Here is a 21,304-nt window from a genome sequence, read left to right as displayed (position 1 = left end):
AGCCATTTTGGTGCCATAAGCATAATTCCTTTATGATGCCCCCCGAGAAAAAAAAAAACTTTTATTTTTGCCAGTTTAACTAACTTTTTAACGTGCAATCCAACGGACCACTGAGGCGGCGGCACCATCGTTACTTTCTAGAGCAATTAAAAACTCTTGTTCTGCCTGTTTTGTTATATACATCCCTAAAAAGTGCCTAATAATATTTCTAAACTGAAATAATAACGGCATTATAATTATTATGACTATGATATGATTATTGATTTTTCATTAGGCTATTTTTGGTGCTCCCTCAGCACTTGGTGCCCTACGCACAGCGTGTGATGCGCGTGGTGGGAGCGGCGGCGCTGTCTGTGGTTCAGGAGTAGCTTAACAAGAGGAATAAGACAACTTTAGCCAAATTCCTTAACACATCTGTGTGTGGTGGCTCTTCTTGATGCCTTGACCCCAGCCTCAGTCCATTCCTTGTGAGGTTCCCCCAAACTTTACATGCTTGGATACAGCACTCTGTGAAAAGCCAGCTTCTTTGGCAATGAATGTTTGTGGCTTACCCTCCATGTGAAGGGTGTCAATGATTGTCTTCTGGACAACTGTCAGATCAGCAGTCTGAGAGACCATTTTGAACTCTCAGGAAACCTTTGCAGGTGTTTTGAGTTGAATAGCTGATTGGCATGTCACCATATTGTAATTTGTTGAGAGAGTGAATTGGTGTTTTTTTTTTTTTTTTAAATGTGAGCCAAAATCATCACAATTACTGTTTTTCTCAGTCGCTTGGTGCATTTCTCAGATCAGAAATGAAATTCTCAAAACTACTTGTTCCACTTCCACATCATCTAGTCACCTAGTGCTCATCATAAAAGCAGTTTCTCATTCTTTTGAAAAGTTGCAATTGCTTTGGTACATTCATGCAGTTGATTATGTGCAATTGTCTTCTACATTATCAGTTGCTAATGCCATGTTGCTCAAAATTAATTAAATAGTTCTCTGTGCAATATTCTTACCCCTCAAAACATCTAGTCATTAGTTCATCGTATAAGTCGTTAAATGCAAAATTGTTGATCTAGTTGTATACTAACTAAACTGTCAAGCATATTTGACAGACAGACAGACAGACAGACAAATACAGACAGATAGTTAAACAGACAGAAAGATAGATAGATAGACAGACAGACAGACACACAGGCAGACAGTTAGACAGACAGACACACAGGCAGATAGATAGACAGACACACAGACAGACAGACAGACACACAGGCAAATAGTTAGACAGATAGACACACACAGACAGACACACAGGCAGATAGTTAGACAGATAGTTAAACAGACAGATAGATAGACAGATAGTTAAACAGACAGATAGATAGATAGACAGATAGTTAAACAGACAGATAGATAGATAGATAGACAGATAGTTAAACAGACAGATAGTTAAACAGACAGATAGATAGATAGATAGATAGATAGACAGATAGTTAAACAGACAGATAGTTAAACAGACAGATAGATAGATAGATAGATAGATAGATAGATAGACAGATAGTTAAATAGACAGATAGTTAAACAGACAGATAGATAGATAGATAGACAGATAGTTAAACAGACAGATAGATAGATAGACAGACAGATAGTTAAACAGACAGATAGATAGATAGATAGACAGATAGATACACAGACAGATAGACAGACACACAGACAGACAGACAGATAGACAGACACACAGGCAAATAGTTAGACAGATAGACAGACACACAGACAGATAGTTAGACAGATAGATATAGACAGACAGACAGAGACAGACAGATAGATAGACAGACAGACACACAGGCAGATAGTTAGACAGATAGATAGACAGACACACAGGCAAATAGTTAAACAGACAGATAGTTAAACAGACAGACACACAGGCAAATAGTTAAAGACAGATAGATAGATAAACAGACAGATAGATAGATAGACAGATAGATACAGACACACAGGCAGATAGACAGACAGACACACAGATAGATAGATACACAGGCAGATAGATAGACAGACACACAGACAGATAGATAGATAGATAGTTAAACAGACAGACAGATAGATAGATACACAGGCAGATAGTTAAACAGACAGACAGACAGACAGATAGATAGATAGATAGATACACAGGCAGATAGTTAAACAGACAGACAGACAGATAGATACACAGGCAGATAGTTAAACAGATAGATAGATGCACAGGCAGATAGTTAAACAGACAGATAGATAGACAGACAGACAGATTTTCCAAATATTTTCCTTTGTGTTCAGCAGAACAAAGAAATGTATACAGGTTTGGAACAACTTAAGGATGAGTAAATGATGACAGAAGTTTCATTTTTGGGTGAACTATCCCTTTAAAAAAACACACACAGTAGTTCCAGTATTGACCATAGAGGGAGCACTCTTAAACACAGTTTATACACACACACACTTTTTGTCTGTGAAACCTACCCCGTGAGGACCTAGGGCATTTTCAGGGGTACACTGCAAAAATATGCTAAAATGGCGATTTCTATCATTTGCAATGCTTGTGCCGGTGGGGATCAAGGTTCAGGTCCCCACCGCCCATGGGGTCCCAACGGGTTTGGTGTGCGGTCAGGTCCAAGTCCACACTGGTATATAAAAACAAGTGCTCACACACACGGAAGCAGAAATATGAAATTGACCTCGATATGTTTCTTCAAATTTGAGGCAGGATTAATGCCGATATCTGGCTTGAGCAAGTTAAACTCCCATGACACAATCAAGCAGTTGGCCTTTTTCACAGCAAAAAGCCCTTCCAGGTGCAGCTGTGATATGTTCAGCTGTAAACTGTGCTTCAGGCATCCATAACAGATGGCGGCAAATCTGCAGCTGTCATTCAAGTTTTTTTTACGTGTGATTTGATTTAATGGGAGTCACGAGACTCTTCCTAGCCAATCATGTTGATAGATAACAATAAAATCAGGACAGGGAAGTAGCAAACACAGACGGTGGGAAAATAGCGAAGTAAATGTACTCAAGTAAAAGCATACAATTTTTAAGCTACTTAAATTCTTGGGAAATAGTAGTTAATTACAGTAATGCGAGTATTTGAAATTCGTTACTTTACACCCCTGTAAATAATGCGGAAACGCACCATCAAAGTCTGTGAAACAGGTCTATTGAGCTTAAGTATTGAACCTGGGGGTTGGGGGGACCTGGGTAGCTCCACACGTGCCATGTCTACAGGGTAACGCGCTCAACAAGCCATGTGATAAGATGCGCGGATTGACTGTCTCAGACGCGGAGAAAACTGAGATTGGTCCTCCGCCACCCGGATTGAGGTGAGTCACTACGCCACCACGAGGACTTAGTGCATTGGGAATTGGGCATTCCAAATTGAAGAAAAAAAAGCATTGAACCTGGAACATTCCTTTAACTACAGTGCAAACAGTTGAACATGACAGTCCAAGCAATACTTGAAGGGCAGTTTTATTCATTTACTAAAGAACAATAAGGAAAAAGTGAGACGTGACCAACAAATGTTTTAAGATGTTTATTTAAAAAATAAAATAGAAAAAAAAATTACATACAAATATTGAAGGAAAACAAAAACAATTCCTCCGACTGACTTCTTGGATGCTGGGCGGCCACATTGAGGGCTTTCTATATAAGGACTGACAAGTTCAGGGGTGTTTTTGGCCACTGCGAAAACTGACGTCAGCAAAAAAATATTTAAAATTAAAATCAGTCATTGATATTCAATGGAGTGTCACACTGTATCAATCAGTACATCACCACAAAGGTTAAACCATTACACTTCCACTGTCCAATACATCTCCACAGATTCACTCAGGAAAAGGAGGGAGCTGTTTTCATTTGGGCAAACTATTAAGTACAGCAAACGGAGTCCTTAGCAGATGGACAAAAGGGCATGGGAGGAGTTGCCTCCGTGTCGAACACTCTTTGCAAAAGATGCTGGTTCTATCTAAAAGCAGAAACTGCAATTAGTTACATTTGCCCAATTGCATTGATAGGCAGGCAATTCAAGAGTTACAAAGGCAATCCTGTAGCTCATAATATTTCTTAAGAATCTCCGTATTCAGATATGACTTCGTAAAATACTTCACATAAGTTTGTGGCAAACAAAGTCATTCCATACAGAGTGCAGGAGGCATTCAAAGTGTTTTTTGACAGTTGCCATTAACATGGTTGTAGCATTGTAACAGCACTACATGTAGTCCGGTTGATCTCCAGGAAGAAAACTTGCGCTCCAGTGAAATTTCAGTTCAAGGCGGCGGCAGCAGCAGCAGGAAATTCCAAACAAGACGTTTGGTTGTTTTTCCCTTTAAAACAGACACATGTACCTTGATAAGCCAGCTAAACGCATTGCTCTCTCAGGCCTGAGTCCATTAATGGTACTTCGGTTTGTTTCTTGACAAGATTTATAAGCAATGGCTCTCATAAGGGACACAGCAAGAGATTTTCAAAACTCCACTTGCATAGTAACAATAACCTGTATGCTTGTGATGTTCTGAACAACAGAGATACAGTTGTAGTGTGCCATATATAAACAGAAAAATATACAGTACAATATAGTACAGGAATAGGTCTTTACCGAAAAGGCATTTATTAGCGCAAGTACCTGGCAATAAATGCACAAAGATTCCAGAAAGGAATCAAAATAAATTACCTCTCCATTAGTCTGTTTGATTGGGGTGCCCGTTCAGAAGTCCGAAAAGGTCCGATTAGGGCACCTTGCATAAAGCTGCACTGATCTGGAGTCTGCTCGCACGTTCATTACAGCTTCCCTAAAACAATTCTCTCTTCTCACACTTATCTATAGCAATTTAAAATGGACAGACAGACACACATACACACATAAATGAAAGCGCAATCAGACCGGAGCAATTTCAGAGGCAACCAACTTAGTGGGCCATTTCTGCGCACAAAGAGCATTACTCTTACAGCCTCAATGCCACGAATCTACACCCATAAAGACAAACAAAAGAGACATATAAAACCAACAGCCCAGTCTCAAAAAAAAAAAAAATATATATAAAAAAAAATAAACGAAATGGCACCACCTACAGGCAAAGAGTGGAAGTCATTCTGCAAGATCTAAACTGGCCACTTCCACGCAGGCTAATCCAGGTGCAACCAATGCAGAGAAAAAGGGGAGAAGGGAATATAAACAGTTGGACTTTTTTAAAACAGACTTTTCCCACTTAAGAAGCCTGTCTGACAGGATCTGTTAACAATCAACGAAATTAAAAACATTACAAAAATAAAAACATTTTTACAAAACGAGCCAAAAAAAAACAAAACAAGCTGACACAGAAAATCGAATTAAATAGGTTTCCATAGTGAATGAAAAACAGAGAAATTAAGAAGTTATTGCACAAAAAGGTCAAAGTTGCTTGATGTGGTTATAGTCAATATAGAGGGGACTCTGGAAGCATCTTGAGTGCAGGATTTGAAGCCAGCATTACACACATACACACAAAAAGTGGCAAACACCTAGGAAACACCCCGATACAACAAATATTATACGCTCAATTCCACTGAATCTTGTCCCATATGTGGAGGGTGTCTGCTTTAGACTGAAAATGTGAAGACAGTAAAAAAGGAGTATGACACACAAAAAGGAACGTTTCACCTGTGAACAGGGAATTGTGGAGTAGATGACCAAAAATGTCCTGCTCTTGAAGCTTCCTTGGGAAGACTGCACAGGTCAAAAAAACCAAAACTGGCAGACTGAACTACTTAGCACCACCATCACCACAACTACTGAACGAGAAGTTGGGTTTCAAACGCCGGTCAATCGGTCCTTGCTCCATCAGTAGGAGGGCTCAATGGGTTCTCATCATTTTAAGACAGAACCACAGGGGTGGGGTGGATGAGGAAACAAGTGAAAAGGAAGCGCCCAGAGGGGAGCAGCGTCATCTTTATCTGCTGACGCTGGCCGGTAGACTGTCCCGCTTCCTGCGCCGCCAGGTGTTGCGGTTGTACTGAATGTGGCTTCGGTTGGAAAGGACAGGACTGTGCACCACGGCGGGATTGTGGAAGCCCTTCAGAGGGAACTTGGTACCTGTCTGCAGGTGACAGAAAAGACAAATGGCAATTTAGGACGGCTGTATGGGCCAGGTATGTTGAGGTCTGGTGCTTAAATAGCATCAGCATCAACACTGAAAGAGAACCTCAAATGCAACTGATTAAAAACACTTCACATAGGCAGGCACTTCTTCGGCAAACAAATAGCGCTCCACACATGGAAGCACATAGGAATCATTTTGCCAACGCCACAATCCAATAATTTTTTATTTGATCATTTTGTTTCCTGATATTCTATCAGTACTGAATAAATATTTTGTGCATAGTTTATGGTCATCTTTCAGGTCATTACAAAGAAGGATTCTGATAACAGAAAAAGAGACTCCTACAGGCACATGCACAATGTTCAGTTTCATTTAGAGTTTTGTTCCATCTAGAAGTCTCCCTCTATTGGCTATTCTGAGAACATTTTCTTGAAAGTGTTTCACATGATATTAAAAGGTAGTTTGTGCTTTTCAAGGTCAGTTAGCTCACTACAAATATCAGAAAATCAAAATCCACCTGCATTCATCTTTGGCCTTTGATAGTTACCTCAGTACGCGTTTTAGTTTTTGTATACATTACAAATGATTTTCATTTGTGCCCTTGCCTGCCGTGGCAACAATAAAACTGTGTCTTTCACCTAAATCTTGCCTTTGCAAGCCAAAGCATTGGTTGGTGCTGTGGATACATGATGTTGATATAAGGAAGTTCACACCATTTTGTAAGTAATTGTATATAACTTTATAAGACCTGAATTGTACCATTTTTAAGCCTTTCATATTCTATGTGGATCATTTTAAAATGTTTGTTGGATATCATCATAGTTGTCAAGTGCCCCTTATATTATATTTTTACAGTGTTGCACAGTCATACAAAAATAGTTATAAAAATAGCTGTGTAGCAGTCATGATTATGTACTTACACCCCAGCCAGTATTAATATAGTCTTTTACTGACAAAAATGCAGACAAAATGGTTTTCTGATTGTCATCGATAACGAAGACTAGATGAAAAAGGTAAATCATGGCGATGAATTATCTTAAAACATACTGCTGCCGAAAATATGACAAGAAGAAATACTGCAAGATATTAACAATATACCATATAACACCGTTTTCTTTAAAGAACGAAAAATCGAAGTCTAGAAATAAAAACGTTTTTCAGGTATTTACAGTTGCATCATTTACTTACAGCTATAAGGGGTTGTGTACTACCACCAAAAAAATACAGACACTCTTTGTATAGTGCTCACGGCCTTTGGAAAGGGTCATGAAGCATCAATGAATTATTCTTCATTGATTCAGAGTCTTGGTGATGGAGCCTTAACAGCTCTTGGTATTGGAGGATGGGGAGTGGGAAAGAATTAAAAAAAAAATTAAAACTATGTCTAGAGATGCGAGGGTATGCCTTATTTAGTTTAAGATTCTGCATAGTTTCTATTTTACTCCCTCTAGATTGTTTAGGCTTAGTTTAAAAGACACAACTACTTGCTGGCGATGTCAGTTGGAGGTTGGGTGATGGGGCAGTTATTAAAGTAGATGACAAATATAAAAAAAACTGGGTCCACACTAGTGTAATGATTGGCAGACAAATGACGCTCCATTTCAAGAATGGTTCACCGAATTGGGCAGGGTGTCAGCATTCGAAAAGATGTCATACAAACAGCTTGGCTGATTCGATACATATAGTAAGAAATGGGACAAATGCTTCTGGAAGGCTCTAGGTGAGGGCCATGCGGAGAGAAACCATTTTTCTTTTCTCTCTCTTCACGTTTATGTGTGTATACTCAGGCTTGGACCATGGGAATGTTTGTTAGGGGTGTTGTGTTCAAGAGTCTATCAATAAAAAAAAAATGTATCTTGAAAAAAGAAATAAAAATGTGCTACTCGTAACTCAACATCCTAAGTGCAGTGTTTTTTTTTTGTTTGTTTTTTTAAATAGCTAATACTTTAGTATATTCATTACATGTTACAATAATTGAAAGTATTTCATAAATTTTTAAGAATATTTTTAAATCTGGTTAAAGCTTGGTCTGTTTCTGGTTTTTGTGTTTGTTATTTTGCACATTACTAACTATATCTGCAGTTATTTTGTTGACTAAATTTACATTCCATTTTGGTTAAAATGACAAAGATTTATGAATATCACATGATGAAATATTGACTCAATTTAAAAGTACATTTTCATCAAAATACCAACACTATGGCTTATTATGAATTATGAAAAGATAACCACAGCACTGATGAATTCTTGATTCTGACTGGTTGACACATCAAGTGTTAGTTAAATTTCTATAGTCGCACTGCTTGTGATGACGCTCTGCTTCAAGTCACGGCTGTGTAACTACCTCAGGTGTGCATTAAATTATTAATAATTCAATGATCAATCAATAATTATTCCTTACATAAGCGCAAATTAAAATGTAAACTTTTTTTTCTTCGGTTTTCTTGGTTTTACCCCCACCTGTCAAAATAATTGTATGCAAACTTGAGGTAGGAAGCGGTTTTGTTCACTGTCAAAATATACACAGCATACACAGTACACATTGGCCACAGCCTACCTTTGGAAGGTGATGGGGACTGGGTAGTGGGCTGGGGGGAGCTGGGGGGACTGCAGGGGGGGGCATGTGGAGGTATGAGGGAGGTCCATCTGCCATACACACCTGTCTGCCAGGTAAAGTGTGGACTGAAATACTGCCTGGTATCGAAACTCTCACCTGGTACAGAAAAAAAGAGAAAGTTAGATCTAAGAATATGCTAGTGTTACCTGTTAGTTGAGTCTAAGCTCAAATCCAAGTCTAAAGTCATCCTATATACTGTAGGCGTCTGATTTTGAGGCAAGTTAGGTCTCAGAAATTAGTACTAAACCAACTAATCTCCTCACCTGGGTGCCTGGGGGCATATTGAGTGCTGCCATGATGTTGGCTTTGCCTGTGCCCATCTGAAGCTCAGGTGGTAGAGGACCAGGTGCCAGAATCTGAAGAGGGAAAGGGGCTACAGGTGGAGCGACATATGGCGTGGAGTCAGAGTCCTAATGTAACAGACAAGGAATGGGAGTCAATATATGTGAGAGTGAAGGACAAATAAACAATATAAAAAAAAAATAGGAAATTCCATCATTTATTTACTCTTATGTTGTTCCAAAATATATACATAAACATTTAAAGAACATCCTGGCTACTCCTTTCCATATGATGAAAGTTAATACTAAAGGGGTCATGTCATGAGGAATCAAATTTTCCTTGATATTTTGATACAAGAGGTTTTTCCTACTATAAAAACCTACTGTAAATTTCAGAACTCAAAATGAAATCCCCAACGCAATAAAAGCATTTATTGAAACCAGGCTAACAAAACGCGTCGTTCTCCATTTCCATAATATTGTGATGTCACAAAGGGTACTCATTAATGACCGCCTCTACAGCAACAACATCAATGCCTACTTTACATCATCACGCCCTTGGCCCCACCCACTGACCCTGGCTCTCAGTTCGTAAACACACACAGAGAGAGAGAGAGAGAGAGAGAGAGAGAGAGAGAGAGAGAGAGTGTGTGTGTGTGTGTGTGTGTGTGTGGGCGCGCAGGGCAAACAGTGTGGCCTAGTGTGGTCTAACTATTCCTTAACACCAATTGGGACCCATCTGGACAATTTTTAATTATTTTTGTATATAAACATGGACTACACAGACGTCTTTGACTGTTTTCATGTCTCTGGCGCCGCTTTTAAAAGACCATTCGGTTCAATCAGCTGCTGCCACATGTTAGGTGCACAAAAATGCTCCACATACTGTTCCTTCACCCATCTCTGCTATTTTTAATTGTTGGTGTATTTAAAAAACACAATAAATGGACGTCTTTAACCATTGATATGAACAGTTTAATATAAAACAGATCCAACACATTGAATCCAAATAGGTGTAAACCCTGAAATGTTATTTTATAATATTGTGGGTTTGTTCATTCTCTTCCGATTGAATTTCAAATATGGCTGCATTTGTGGGGCTGCACGATGTTAGCCAATCAGAATATATCTTCAGAAGTGATGTGATAGGTGTGGGTGAGAAACTGATCAATACTTAAGTCCGTTTTTACTATAAATCTTCACCTTGACCAGCCCTGACCAGTAGGTGGCGATATGCACAAAGAATGTGAATTGCCAAAAAAATTAATAATGTGGAAGTGAAAGTTGAGATTTTTAGTAAAAAGGACTTACATTTTGATTTGTTTTTCCACCCACTACTAACATGTCACTTCAGTATACAGATTAAACAACTAAAGTTGTATAGATTACTTTTATGCTGCCTTTTGTGTGGTTTTAAGAGCTTCAAATTTCACTTGCCTTGTATGGACCTACAGAGCTGAGATATTCTTCTAAAAAAAACTGTGTTCAGCTGAAGAAATAAAGTTATACACGTCTAGGATTGCATGAGGGTGAGTAAATGAGAGAATTGTCATGTTTGGGTGAACTATTCCTTTAAACCCTGGGATTAATAGTCAGATGTTTGGAACGACATTGAGGGTTAGATCATTATTAAGAGAAATATTCCTTTAAAGTTTGGATGCTGGTTAATGCTTACAATATCGCTGCCTGAAAGTGAGGATGCAGAAGAGGCAGAGGAGTGCTGCTGAGGACTGGAGAGGGACATGGGCGAATCTGCACTGTGAGGGGAAACGGAGTCCCTCTGCTGCTGGTCCTCCACACCTACACCAAGCATTGTACTGGACTCTACCTGCTCCACCGAGTCTTTATGGGATGGACCTGCATGCAAAGTGAGTAGACAAGTCAGCCATAACTTCACTAGAAAACTTACACCACTGCTCTAAGGGAAATCAGAGCATGTTACATTTGACTAGGTGGAAAAACATCAAGGGCCTTTTCCATGTGCAAATAAGCTATCAGATCACCTGCATTCTGTTCCATTCATTGAGCTGAGTCTAGCTTTTTTGTTGTTGTAGTGATCAGCTCCTTCCAAGGCCACTTTTAAAAAGGTCACAAACTCCATTACCAAACTAATCTACCTTTAAGCCTCAGTCTAATAAAGTCCATCAATCACAGTCAAGAGTCATGAATAAGAAAGATACCTGAAACAGGATAAAATGTTGTTGAGGGAGACACTTTCTCCCTTACAGATGGTTACTCTGTTCAAAAACCTAGTGAGCCGCCTGATGGCCTACTACCTGCACAGACAGCAACCATCTAAGGCAGCATACTAAACATCATGGAACCTTATAAGTGACTGAAGCACATGGGAGATGTGACTCAATTGATGATGCTTTGGATTTTGGAAAAAAAAAGGGCATCTTAGAAGGCAGCATAATGTTACAGCCTAACTTTTGGAACAGTCTTTGCATTGAGAGCGTGCCCATGATACCTTAAATGCTGTCTAGGTAGGCAGCTCACTAGGTCTAGGAACAGAACTTGTGAGGCACCGTTTAGATTCAGCGATCATCATACCCCTAACTGTCATTTCAATCAGAACACTGACAGCTGTTACTGGAGCATGTTATCATGCAACGTCAAAAGCAGAAATTCACTGATCCAATTGTGTTCATATTAAACCTCACCTGGGTTCCTCTCAATGCGGGAATTGGGTCTACAACCCCACTTCTTTAAGATCCACTCCCTGTAGTCGATCACTTCCTGTGTGATTTTAATTATGCGTCCCAAAGTGCTGAGGAGAAAAGATGGTCACAAACCAGATAAAATAAAACTTTAGAGTTAGAGAGAGATATTAGGGTGCTTGTATGCGCATGAGAGTTGTACCTGTCACTGTCTTTGTTGGGGTAGGAACGTGCAAGAGGTGAAACAGCGTGACCCAGGATTATATATGCGTAGTCAAATGCCTCTTTCACCTGCATGGCCCCATAACAGCTTCTGCCCACATCATTACCTAAGCAGTTCATCAAAAACAGTCCTTTATTGTTAATTAAATCAAGTTTCTGTAAAATACTTTTTCAAAAGTTGATATACATGACTAAAGAATAGGGGTGTAACGATGCATCAATCTGGATGGTTACAGCTCTCCAATAACCAACGATACACTGTCATTGATTCAACGTGTAAACATCAATATATATTTTTTAAGATGCACCTTTATTTTTACACTCTCATGCAAGCCACGTCTGTACACATTTCTGTCAGACAATGCAGCAACCTTATGATATTCTCACTAAACTTGCTTCTCATGTGGGACATGGATGTCCAAGGGGATGATTGAAGCCTGAAATTGTGGTGCACGCCGGTCAACCTGGATTCAGGATATCACAGAGCGGCTCAAATGTGATTAAATCGGACTTCCCTTGATATATTGGCGAATGAGACACATTTGAATTCTTTGAGAATTTCTTAAAGAGCTATGGAGCAAATCAACCATTTGAAATGACAGCCCCAACATCCTGAACAGCACAGACGAGGGAAAGAGAAAAACACCTCAATGCACCTGCATTAAAAGACTTTTGAGATTGTGATTGTTTAAAATAGGCGCATAATGTTGTAAAATCTATTGCACGCCCCTGATTTGAATCAAATTCACAACGTGAAAGACTTTGAGGTATCAACAAACATAGGATCGCTGGCTATTAAAGAATTAATTTAAGCTTCAAAATGGCTTTTCCCCAAATTCTAGTGTCGGTGCTTTCCTCCCACCTCCAGCGAAAACATTCCAGGCCAAATTACCTACAATTTTTTGACAAACACCAAGGTTGTGTGGTAATCGAATTACCGTCTGAATCCACATCTTGAGTTTATAATCCAAAAATAGTTCTGGAAATCCTTTTTGACCACTGATAAGGGCTGTACGTTTGTGCTGCACTTGATAACAGCTCTGATGGTAATGGACAGTTGTGAAATTTGGAGGATTGTGTAACAGAAATGTTTTAAATAATTCACAATAATAAAATCACGTAACCATCAAAGAACAAACGAGAGACAGATCACGTAAACTTTTTAAATGGTCCATTATTATGGCAGCAATGTAAAAAGAAAAATTTATATAATAATCACATTTTAAATGTAGAAACTTTTACTAAATCCATTTATACAGTTGAACTCAGACGTTTACATACACCTAAATACATTTAAATTCCTGACATTTAATGATAGAAAACATTCCCTGTCTTATGTCAATTAGGATCACTACTTTATTTTAAGAATGTGAAAGGTCAGAATAATATTAGAGAATTATTTATTTCAGCTTTTATTTCTTTCATTACATTACCAGTGGGTCAGATGTTTACATACACTTTGTTAGTATTTGGAAGCATTGACTTTAAATTGCTTAACTTGGGTCATACATTTTGGGTAGCCTTCAACAAGCTACTTACAATAAGCTGTAATGTTGACCCATTCCTCCAGACAGAACTGGTGTAACTGAGTCAGGTTTGTAGGCCTCCTTGCTCGCACACGCTTTTTCAGTTCTGCACACATATTTTCTATCAGATTGAGGTCAGAGCTTTGTGATGGCCACTCAAAAATCTTGACTTTGTTGTCCTTAAACACTTTTGCCACAACTTTGGAGGTATGGTTGGGGTCAATGTCCATTTGGAAGACCCATTTGCGACAAGCTTTAACTTCCTGACTGATGTCTTGAGAGGTTGCTTCAATATATCCACATAATTTTCCTTCCTCATGATGCCATCTATTATGTGAAGTGCACCAGTCTTCTTTGGCTTGCAAGCCTTACACTTTTTCCTCCATATAATGATTGTCATTATGGCCAAACAGTAAAATTTTTGTTACATCAGACCAGAAGACGTTTCTCCAAAATGTAAGCTATTTGTCCCCATGTGCACTTGCAAACTGTAGTCTGGCTTTTATGGCAGATTTGGAGCAGTGGCTTCTTCCTTGCAGATCAGCCTTTCAGGTTATGTCTATATAGGACTCATTTTACTATGGATATAGATACTTGTCTAAGTATTTCCTCCAGCATCTTCATCTTCCTTTGCTGTTGTTCTGGGATTGATTTGCACTTTTTGCACCAAACTACGTTCATCTCCAGAAGACAGAATGCGTCTCCTTCCTCAGCAGTATGATAGCACAGAGTTTACCATCCACAGGTACACCTCCAATTCCGTACACCTCCTATCAGAAGCTAATTGGCTAAAGGCTTGACATAATTTTATGGAATTTTCTAAGCTGCTTAAAAGGCACAGTTAGCTTAGTGTATGTAAACATCTGACCCACTGGAATTGTGATATAGTCAATTCAAATGAAACAATCTGTCTATAAACAATTGTTGTAAACATTACTCATGTCATGCACAAAGTAGATGTCCTAAACAACCTGCCAAATCTATAGTTTGCTAATATTAAATCTGTTTAGTGGTTAAAATATTTTGTTTTAATGGCTTCAAACGAAGTGTGTGTAAACTTCTGACTTCAACTGTACATGGGGCTTGCTTGAATACTCATTTATATGGGTCAAGCAGGTAATTATGACAAATGCAAAAGAGATGGAAAATTTTCTGTGATTCCCCTAGAAATCTCATTACGTCTGTGGTAAAACAAAACGAATTCCATGGTAATAACCAACAAAGCTTAATCTTATAAATTTACAGCAAATAAATAAATTGAAAATATATAAAAGTTTGCTAGAAGTGTTAAGTTTTACACTGCTAAATAAGGCAAAAATACTGTGTGTGAAAAATGTCTATAGAGCACAAACAAAATAATGTACTTTTTTCCCCAGATACACATAAAATTGAATCCAAGTACAACTGTAAAATTCCGAGCATATTACTTTATTATTTGAATGGCGTATCTGCATTAAAGAAAAGTTTTGTGCAGTTAATCAGCACCGGCTTTTGGTTATTGGCAAAATTCAACAATGATAGTTCACTGATAGCTTTTCACCCTGGATGGCGTTGGAGGGTTCCAGAATCAGACTAGAGTATGAATGTTTTAAATTATGAGGTGAGTGGGTGGCGATTCATTTTTGTCCGAGATGCATAACGACGGAAATGTGGTGAAGTCTCATGCTTGTTTGAGTTTCTGCTTATGAGGTTCTACAAAATTTTTGGATGTAGCTTCAGATGGTGACTCACTAGGTTTTGGACAAGAGCTAACAATTTGTTGGCATAATTTTTGGGATCTGTAGTGTGTAAAGTACCTGGAAGGAGAGGGTCCTCTATACAGAGCATTGAGGGTCTGTAGCCGTTGCTCATAGCCTTCATGATGTCTTCTTTAGCCATGTATGCACCACCATTCTTTATCCTGATACCGGTATTCAAGTAGTTGAAATGTCTCCCATAAAGCTCAAAGAACTCTATGAGAAGAATGCCAATATTCATGTTGGGATTCCTTGCATCAATTCTTGGGTGTAACTGTGGGTATAAGCCAAGACACAGTTAAGACAAGAAAATGTCTTTATTTGTTTAGTAAATTTATTTATGGAATGAATGTGGCCTAGGAAGTTTCAAACAGTACCAAAATATGTATAATAAGTACTGACAAATCTATAAATGTAAAGATTATTCCTGACATGAAGCAGCATGTAAAAGAATGCTGAAGTTTTCATGCGAGAGAGCTAGACTGGACCCTTCCCCCAACCAACACATCATAAAAAACAGTTTCAAGCAAGACTTCATTAGCACCTGCAAGAAGCTAATGACCATCAGAATGAGACTGTAGGAGCTGATTCCTCCTGTGAAGACTTCGTTTAGGTCACGTTGTAGGAGGAACTGCTTCAGCACGAAGATTAAATAAGGCAGCACGGTATACTTCTGTGTGGGACAAGATGGAAAAGTAATATGTTAGACTTCATAAATTTGATTAGAAATGGAAAATCTGTCTCAGGTGACCAGATTACAAGTGGCCTTTGAGATAGACTGCCTGGTAATCACCAATTGTGATCAGACTTTGTCTGGATTTATTATGGGAGGTAATCACTTTTTAGATCACTTTGCGATGTGTTAAGTTAGGAACCAAGAACAGATTCCATTATTTATTTATTTTTTTAAACACTGGAACTGTATTCTTTTCATGACTTTTGGTTCAGTTAACAGATCCCAACCATGCAATCTTCCACCAATGCAGACGGAAACTGTACAAATAAACTCTGACAATGTTTCCAGCAGCAGCAATGCCATGCTACTGAATCTGTAAAGGAACTACAATCGCTAATAATGATGTGTGTCACTACATGACATGACATGACAAGTGTACCGAAGATGTTCCAAGAACTTGCAAAAACTTAGATATGGTGGTTTTCTTTTAAAGCCTCATTTAGCTGACAAAGCTTAAAACATTTGCTTTGGCACAGATATTGTGCATTATATCATAGGGCAGTCCTTAATTGTTTTCCAGTATGCATCAGGACACATTAGCGTTAACACTACAAATGTGTCCCTGACCATGTCTGACGGTGGTTTGAGTGATCAGATCACAATGCATCTCAATGCACATTGGCCCCCATTTTAACTTGCATTTAACACTGTCCATTCCTGTTTGGATCACTTCAGACAGATGTTAATACCAGTTGTAAAATGGGTCAAAAGGAGCAGACATGGAATGTCAGATGCAGCTATCTGCCACTGGAGATAAAATCCAGCTGTTCAAATCATGGAGCAGCAGGAATATTTAGACTCCGAAATGTGACTGAAGTTGTAATAAAAACTGGAGATTGGCCAACAAATCTTTCATTCCTCCTCGAAGAATAAGATCTTAGTTCCAGTCCTTACCCAATAATCTGAAATCACCTCTTACAGAAAATAAGCTGGTGGAAATTCATTCTGGTGATTGCACAGATGAGAGCTATGAAGGTGAGACTAAAGCAGGTACGCAGAGGGAAATGAGCTCGGTAGAAGAGTGTCAAACCAGCAGGTTGTCACCCTTATTCAAACATCTGGGTTGAAAGCTTGCTGACAGATGCTAAGCTATGCTTCACCCTCCTCCCTCTAGTCAAACAAGCAGACACTATATGCCCGACAAGAAATCAGAAAACTTTGAGCATATCTAAGGCATGAAGAACATGTAAAATGTGATTTACAAAAATTGTCACTGAACGAATCAGTGAACAAATCAGAATGACAGACAGAGAAACATCATCTAGAGTTAATTCACTCCATTAAACAAATGTGACATTTATTAATTGTAATAATATATGGTTTGTTAGAATTCTTAAAGCGATTTTATAACTTTATTCATGTTTATTTAAGGGGCTTGTTCTCCCCTTTTCTCCTCAATTTGGCATGCTCAATTCCCAATGCACTCTAGGTCCTCGTGGTGGTGTAGTGACTCGTCTCAATCTGGGTGGCGGAGGACGAATCCGCAGTCAATCCTATCACGTGGCTTGTTAAGCACGTTACCGCGTAGACCTAGCATGTGTGGAGGCTTCACGCTATTCTACGCGGCATCCACGCACAACTCACCACGCGCCCCAACGAGAAACACACATTATAGTGACCACGAGAAGGTTAACCCAAAGTGACTCTACCCACCCTAGCAACCGGGTCAATTGGTTGCTTAGGAAGCCTGACTGGAGTCACTCAGCACGGCCTGGATTCAAACTTGCGACTCCGGGTGTGGTAGTCAGCGTCTTTACTTGCTGAGCTACCCAGGCCCCCAACTACAGCCATCTTGGCTTTCAGAGCCCTTCAAGTGTCAAAAGCTCCTAGTAAATAAACACACAAATGACAAGTTGAACATGAATAACCCATCTATAACGATTCTGAAGTCTTTTTAATAGGGCTGGGTATTAATACAGCTCTCGATTCGATATCGATTCATATGGGTATATTTCAGATATAATGTCCCTATTGCTAACATGTGAAAGAAATTATTTTCATGATAATGCGGTTAATTATACCTTCTAACTAAGTACATAAAGAAAATATATATATATATATATATATATATATATATATATATAAAATAAACAAATCCATGTATTCCATTAATAAAAAAATTTCTGTTACATGCTTATTGTTTAATTGCACAATTTGTATTATTTACATTGATTTATTGAACATGTGCTAAAACCAGTACTGTCTCTTTAAGAACGGCATTACTGTAAAAAGCACCTTTAAATCTGTGCTGTGCATGATTACCATTTAATGTAAAAAAAAAATATTATGGCTTTGATCAACAACCACTACAAAGAACAGAAAGGTAATTAAGAGACTATATTCAATGACAAATGGGAGGCGTGGATCTCGTCTTTGAACACACATTACACGGAACAACTTCTACTCTCAACGCGCAGTGAAAGGATCTTGCTGCCGAAGACTTCACAACTAAACTACAAACTTACTATAACTTTCTGGTGAGTGAAATATGAACATTTACCAGCTATTTGCCTAACATGAACATTTTAGCCACATTAAATTTGGTTGCAAATGAGAGTTATTCCCTCTCAATATAGTAGAGTTGTGCATAAATTTAAAGATCAGTATTGGGATTTAGGAATAAGATATCGAGATGAATCAAATGGAGAACACAAAGCATTAGAAATCTTTTTAAGCTATTCCTCAACCGATGCACCGCAGCTGAATAAAACAATTATATGGGAAACACTGTTTATTCATTTGTTTTACCTCAAATAAGAGTATGCTTTTTCCTTAAACCGCAAACAATTAGGACAGCAAACATGCATAACATATGCCAACAGGTTCTAAAAGCTGAATGTTTACCTTGACATATTCTTTGATGAAGCTAGCAGCTTTGATGCCTGTCTCCACATTGAAACTGATATCCACTTTCACCTCTGTATCTTGATCTGTTAGTTTGATGATTGGCACCTTCAAAATTCAAAGACAGATATTGTAAATTTAATCTCAGGGGAGAACAAAAATGAAGCACATTCAGGCCCAAAACTTTAAACCTCTGCAAATGAAACCATTAAATTGTGTAGAGCTGGTGATAGATCAATATGGCATTACACTTACCGTAGCTTTGTCGAGAACTTTGATAGAATAAGGTTCTGCCACACCGTGTTTTCTGAGGGCCTGCTCCAGTTGCTGCAGCGGAGGGTTCTCCCATTTCCCAAACACCACCAAGTCAATGTCACTACATTATACAGAATAAAAGCTTAATATTTCTCATAAAGCTATGTTTATAAATACCTCACAATTTCCAGGAAATTTGTTAAAATCAACACAGGCCGGGAAGCCCAAACATAACAAATGTCCACAATTTCCACATGAAAGCAAAACCACCTTATCGCTGACAAATCAACACCACATTCTTTCAGTAAAACTTCTCTGAAGTGTTTAGCCGAATAATTAAGGCCTAGGGGCTATTAAATCAGGGAAAAATAAAGTATTTAAAGGCTTACACGTTCCAAAATTAGACAAAATTGTTGGACTCGATATTCTTTACCTGTTACGTATCCAATTTGTATTTTCTCTTTTAAAGAGAAAAAATTAGGCTTTTACTTTATAATTTTACACTTGCTCTTGTCCTCCAATGACTTGAAAGACGTCAGAAAACATGATGTTGTTTCCGGTAAGGGAACATAGCGTGCAACAATGCTCCCTGGTTTATACGGTGCATTCTGGGAATTTTTACAGAGCAACCTAGAAATGGCTGACTCCCTGGTCAATGGCCTGACTACTGAACTAGGAAGCTGACTGAGACACCCTATAATGATGTACAAACATTGATTACATTGCTCTTTGATCTTACAGTGCATAAAACACTCCCACTCTACAGTAGGGCTGGGCGATATGTGATTTTTTTTGTTGATAATGGCTTTAAAATAATCACGATATACGATTATGTCGTCAACACCCCCTGATGAGGGTTGGTGAATATTTTTGCTTTACTGATTTTGAAATTGCACTTTAAACTAAATGAAAAAGCTATTAAAATAATGAAGCATATAACCACCTCCCCAAATCTAATGGCACCATTTGCCATCATGCAAGCATCCGTCAATGAGAACAGGTGGAAAATTACTAATAGCCTGCAGTTTAGGAACTAAAGACAATTACAAATGTAAAGATAATAAGAATAACAATAAAGTAATAAATTCCCTTGTGTTCCCAAAATAATGCTGCCAAATTTGTGTTCTTATCGAAGTTGTGATTGTTTTGCTCTTTGGTAATACAGTTAATGCTGCCTAAAGAAAAGATCATCGCATGTCAATTGAGTGTCACAATCTGCATCGGAATATTTATAAGATATCGTCAATATCTGATTACATCGTCCTATCACCCAGCCCTACTGTACAGCAAAAACAGATCATAAACGCATACATTAAGAGTGATACAATCTCTGTTAAGTGTTCTGTTCATAACCTCTCTATGATGGGTTTCCACTAATTGTGCAAGATCAAGCAAGCTACACATGCCAATTTACCTGGTTGGGAGATAGAGTCCAGTGCTAAAGCTGCCAAAAATCTGGACCTAAGTACAGCAAAGCAAAAAAAGGGTTTCAAAGACACACTTTCTACATTCACCACTAATTTAAAATGCTAATAGCTAAAAAGTTCAAACACATTTGTGCTTTCACTTGCTTACATCAGCGGTTGGCCACAACTCCTTGATGACCGATTCTATTCTGTCCACCACCTCCTGTCTCATTTTGGCCTCCTCGGGACGAGGAGACATGAAATTGTAGAAGTCCATGATTTCTTCATGCAGCCTTGGGACAAAAAGACGACTATTTGTTAAGGAGCAAGTGAGGCAGTAGAAGAAGCAACTGGTCCATTGTTTACCATAATACAGAAGAATGCCAGGAAACGAATGGCGGGAAGACAAGTAATTGTAAACATGGCTGTTTTTTTATTTGATCCCATTTCATACATTCCTAAGATTATGAATAACATATTTAAAGGGAGTGTTCATAGAAAATGAAAATTGTCTCATAATTTAGTCAACTCCATGTTGTTTCACAAATGGAGATGTCCGGCAGAATCATAGCCTCAGTCACCATTCACTTTCATTATAGCTTTTAATACAATAAAAGCAAACAGTGACTGAGGCCAATATTCTGCCTAACATCTCCTTTCGTGTTCCAAGTCAATACTCATTTGGAACAACATGGGGTTGAGTAAATGCTGACAGAATTGTCATTTTTGGGTGAACCATCACTTCAATACTTCCATTGGTCTATATACAATCTCTCTACATTTTTAAAATTAGTTAACATACAAATTCGTCAGTTATAAGGTCTTAATTTTCAAACAACAACAAACTTCCAAACAAGCATCACTACTCATTAGCAGTCACAAACGTTTGAAAGCGGACTACCTAAACAGTATTTTTGAACCTATAATGCCCAAAAATGCTG

General features: G+C 38.4%; 1 protein-coding gene across 1 annotated transcript in view; it reads right to left on the bottom strand.

Moving 5' to 3' along the window:
* Positions 1-3,533: 3,533 nt before the first annotated feature.
* LOC127651038 (terminal nucleotidyltransferase 4A-like) overlaps positions 3,534-21,304 on the bottom strand; it is a 20,602-nt gene continuing 2,831 nt past the window's right edge. Inside the window, exons 2-13 of the mRNA XM_052136743.1 lie at positions 20,533-20,656; positions 20,372-20,418; positions 18,958-19,078; positions 18,703-18,810; positions 15,667-15,795; positions 15,183-15,396; positions 11,841-11,967; positions 11,642-11,748; positions 10,654-10,835; positions 8,961-9,107; positions 8,638-8,793; positions 3,534-6,077 (exon numbers count right to left, since the gene is read on the bottom strand). Of these exons, the coding sequence (XP_051992703.1) occupies positions 5,931-6,077; positions 8,638-8,793; positions 8,961-9,107; positions 10,654-10,835; positions 11,642-11,748; positions 11,841-11,967; positions 15,183-15,396; positions 15,667-15,795; positions 18,703-18,810; positions 18,958-19,078; positions 20,372-20,418; positions 20,533-20,656 (1,609 nt within the window). The 3' untranslated portion in view covers positions 3,534-5,930. The remainder of the gene's footprint in view (positions 6,078-8,637; positions 8,794-8,960; positions 9,108-10,653; positions 10,836-11,641; positions 11,749-11,840; positions 11,968-15,182; positions 15,397-15,666; positions 15,796-18,702; positions 18,811-18,957; positions 19,079-20,371; positions 20,419-20,532; positions 20,657-21,304) is intronic.

Source organism: Xyrauchen texanus, chromosome 10 (genome assembly GCF_025860055.1).
Source record: "Xyrauchen texanus isolate HMW12.3.18 chromosome 10, RBS_HiC_50CHRs, whole genome shotgun sequence".
Taxonomy (NCBI): domain Eukaryota; kingdom Metazoa; phylum Chordata; class Actinopteri; order Cypriniformes; family Catostomidae; genus Xyrauchen; species Xyrauchen texanus.
The sequence above is the reverse complement of the archived record's forward strand: the minus strand, read 5'-3'. Positions and strand labels throughout refer to the sequence as shown.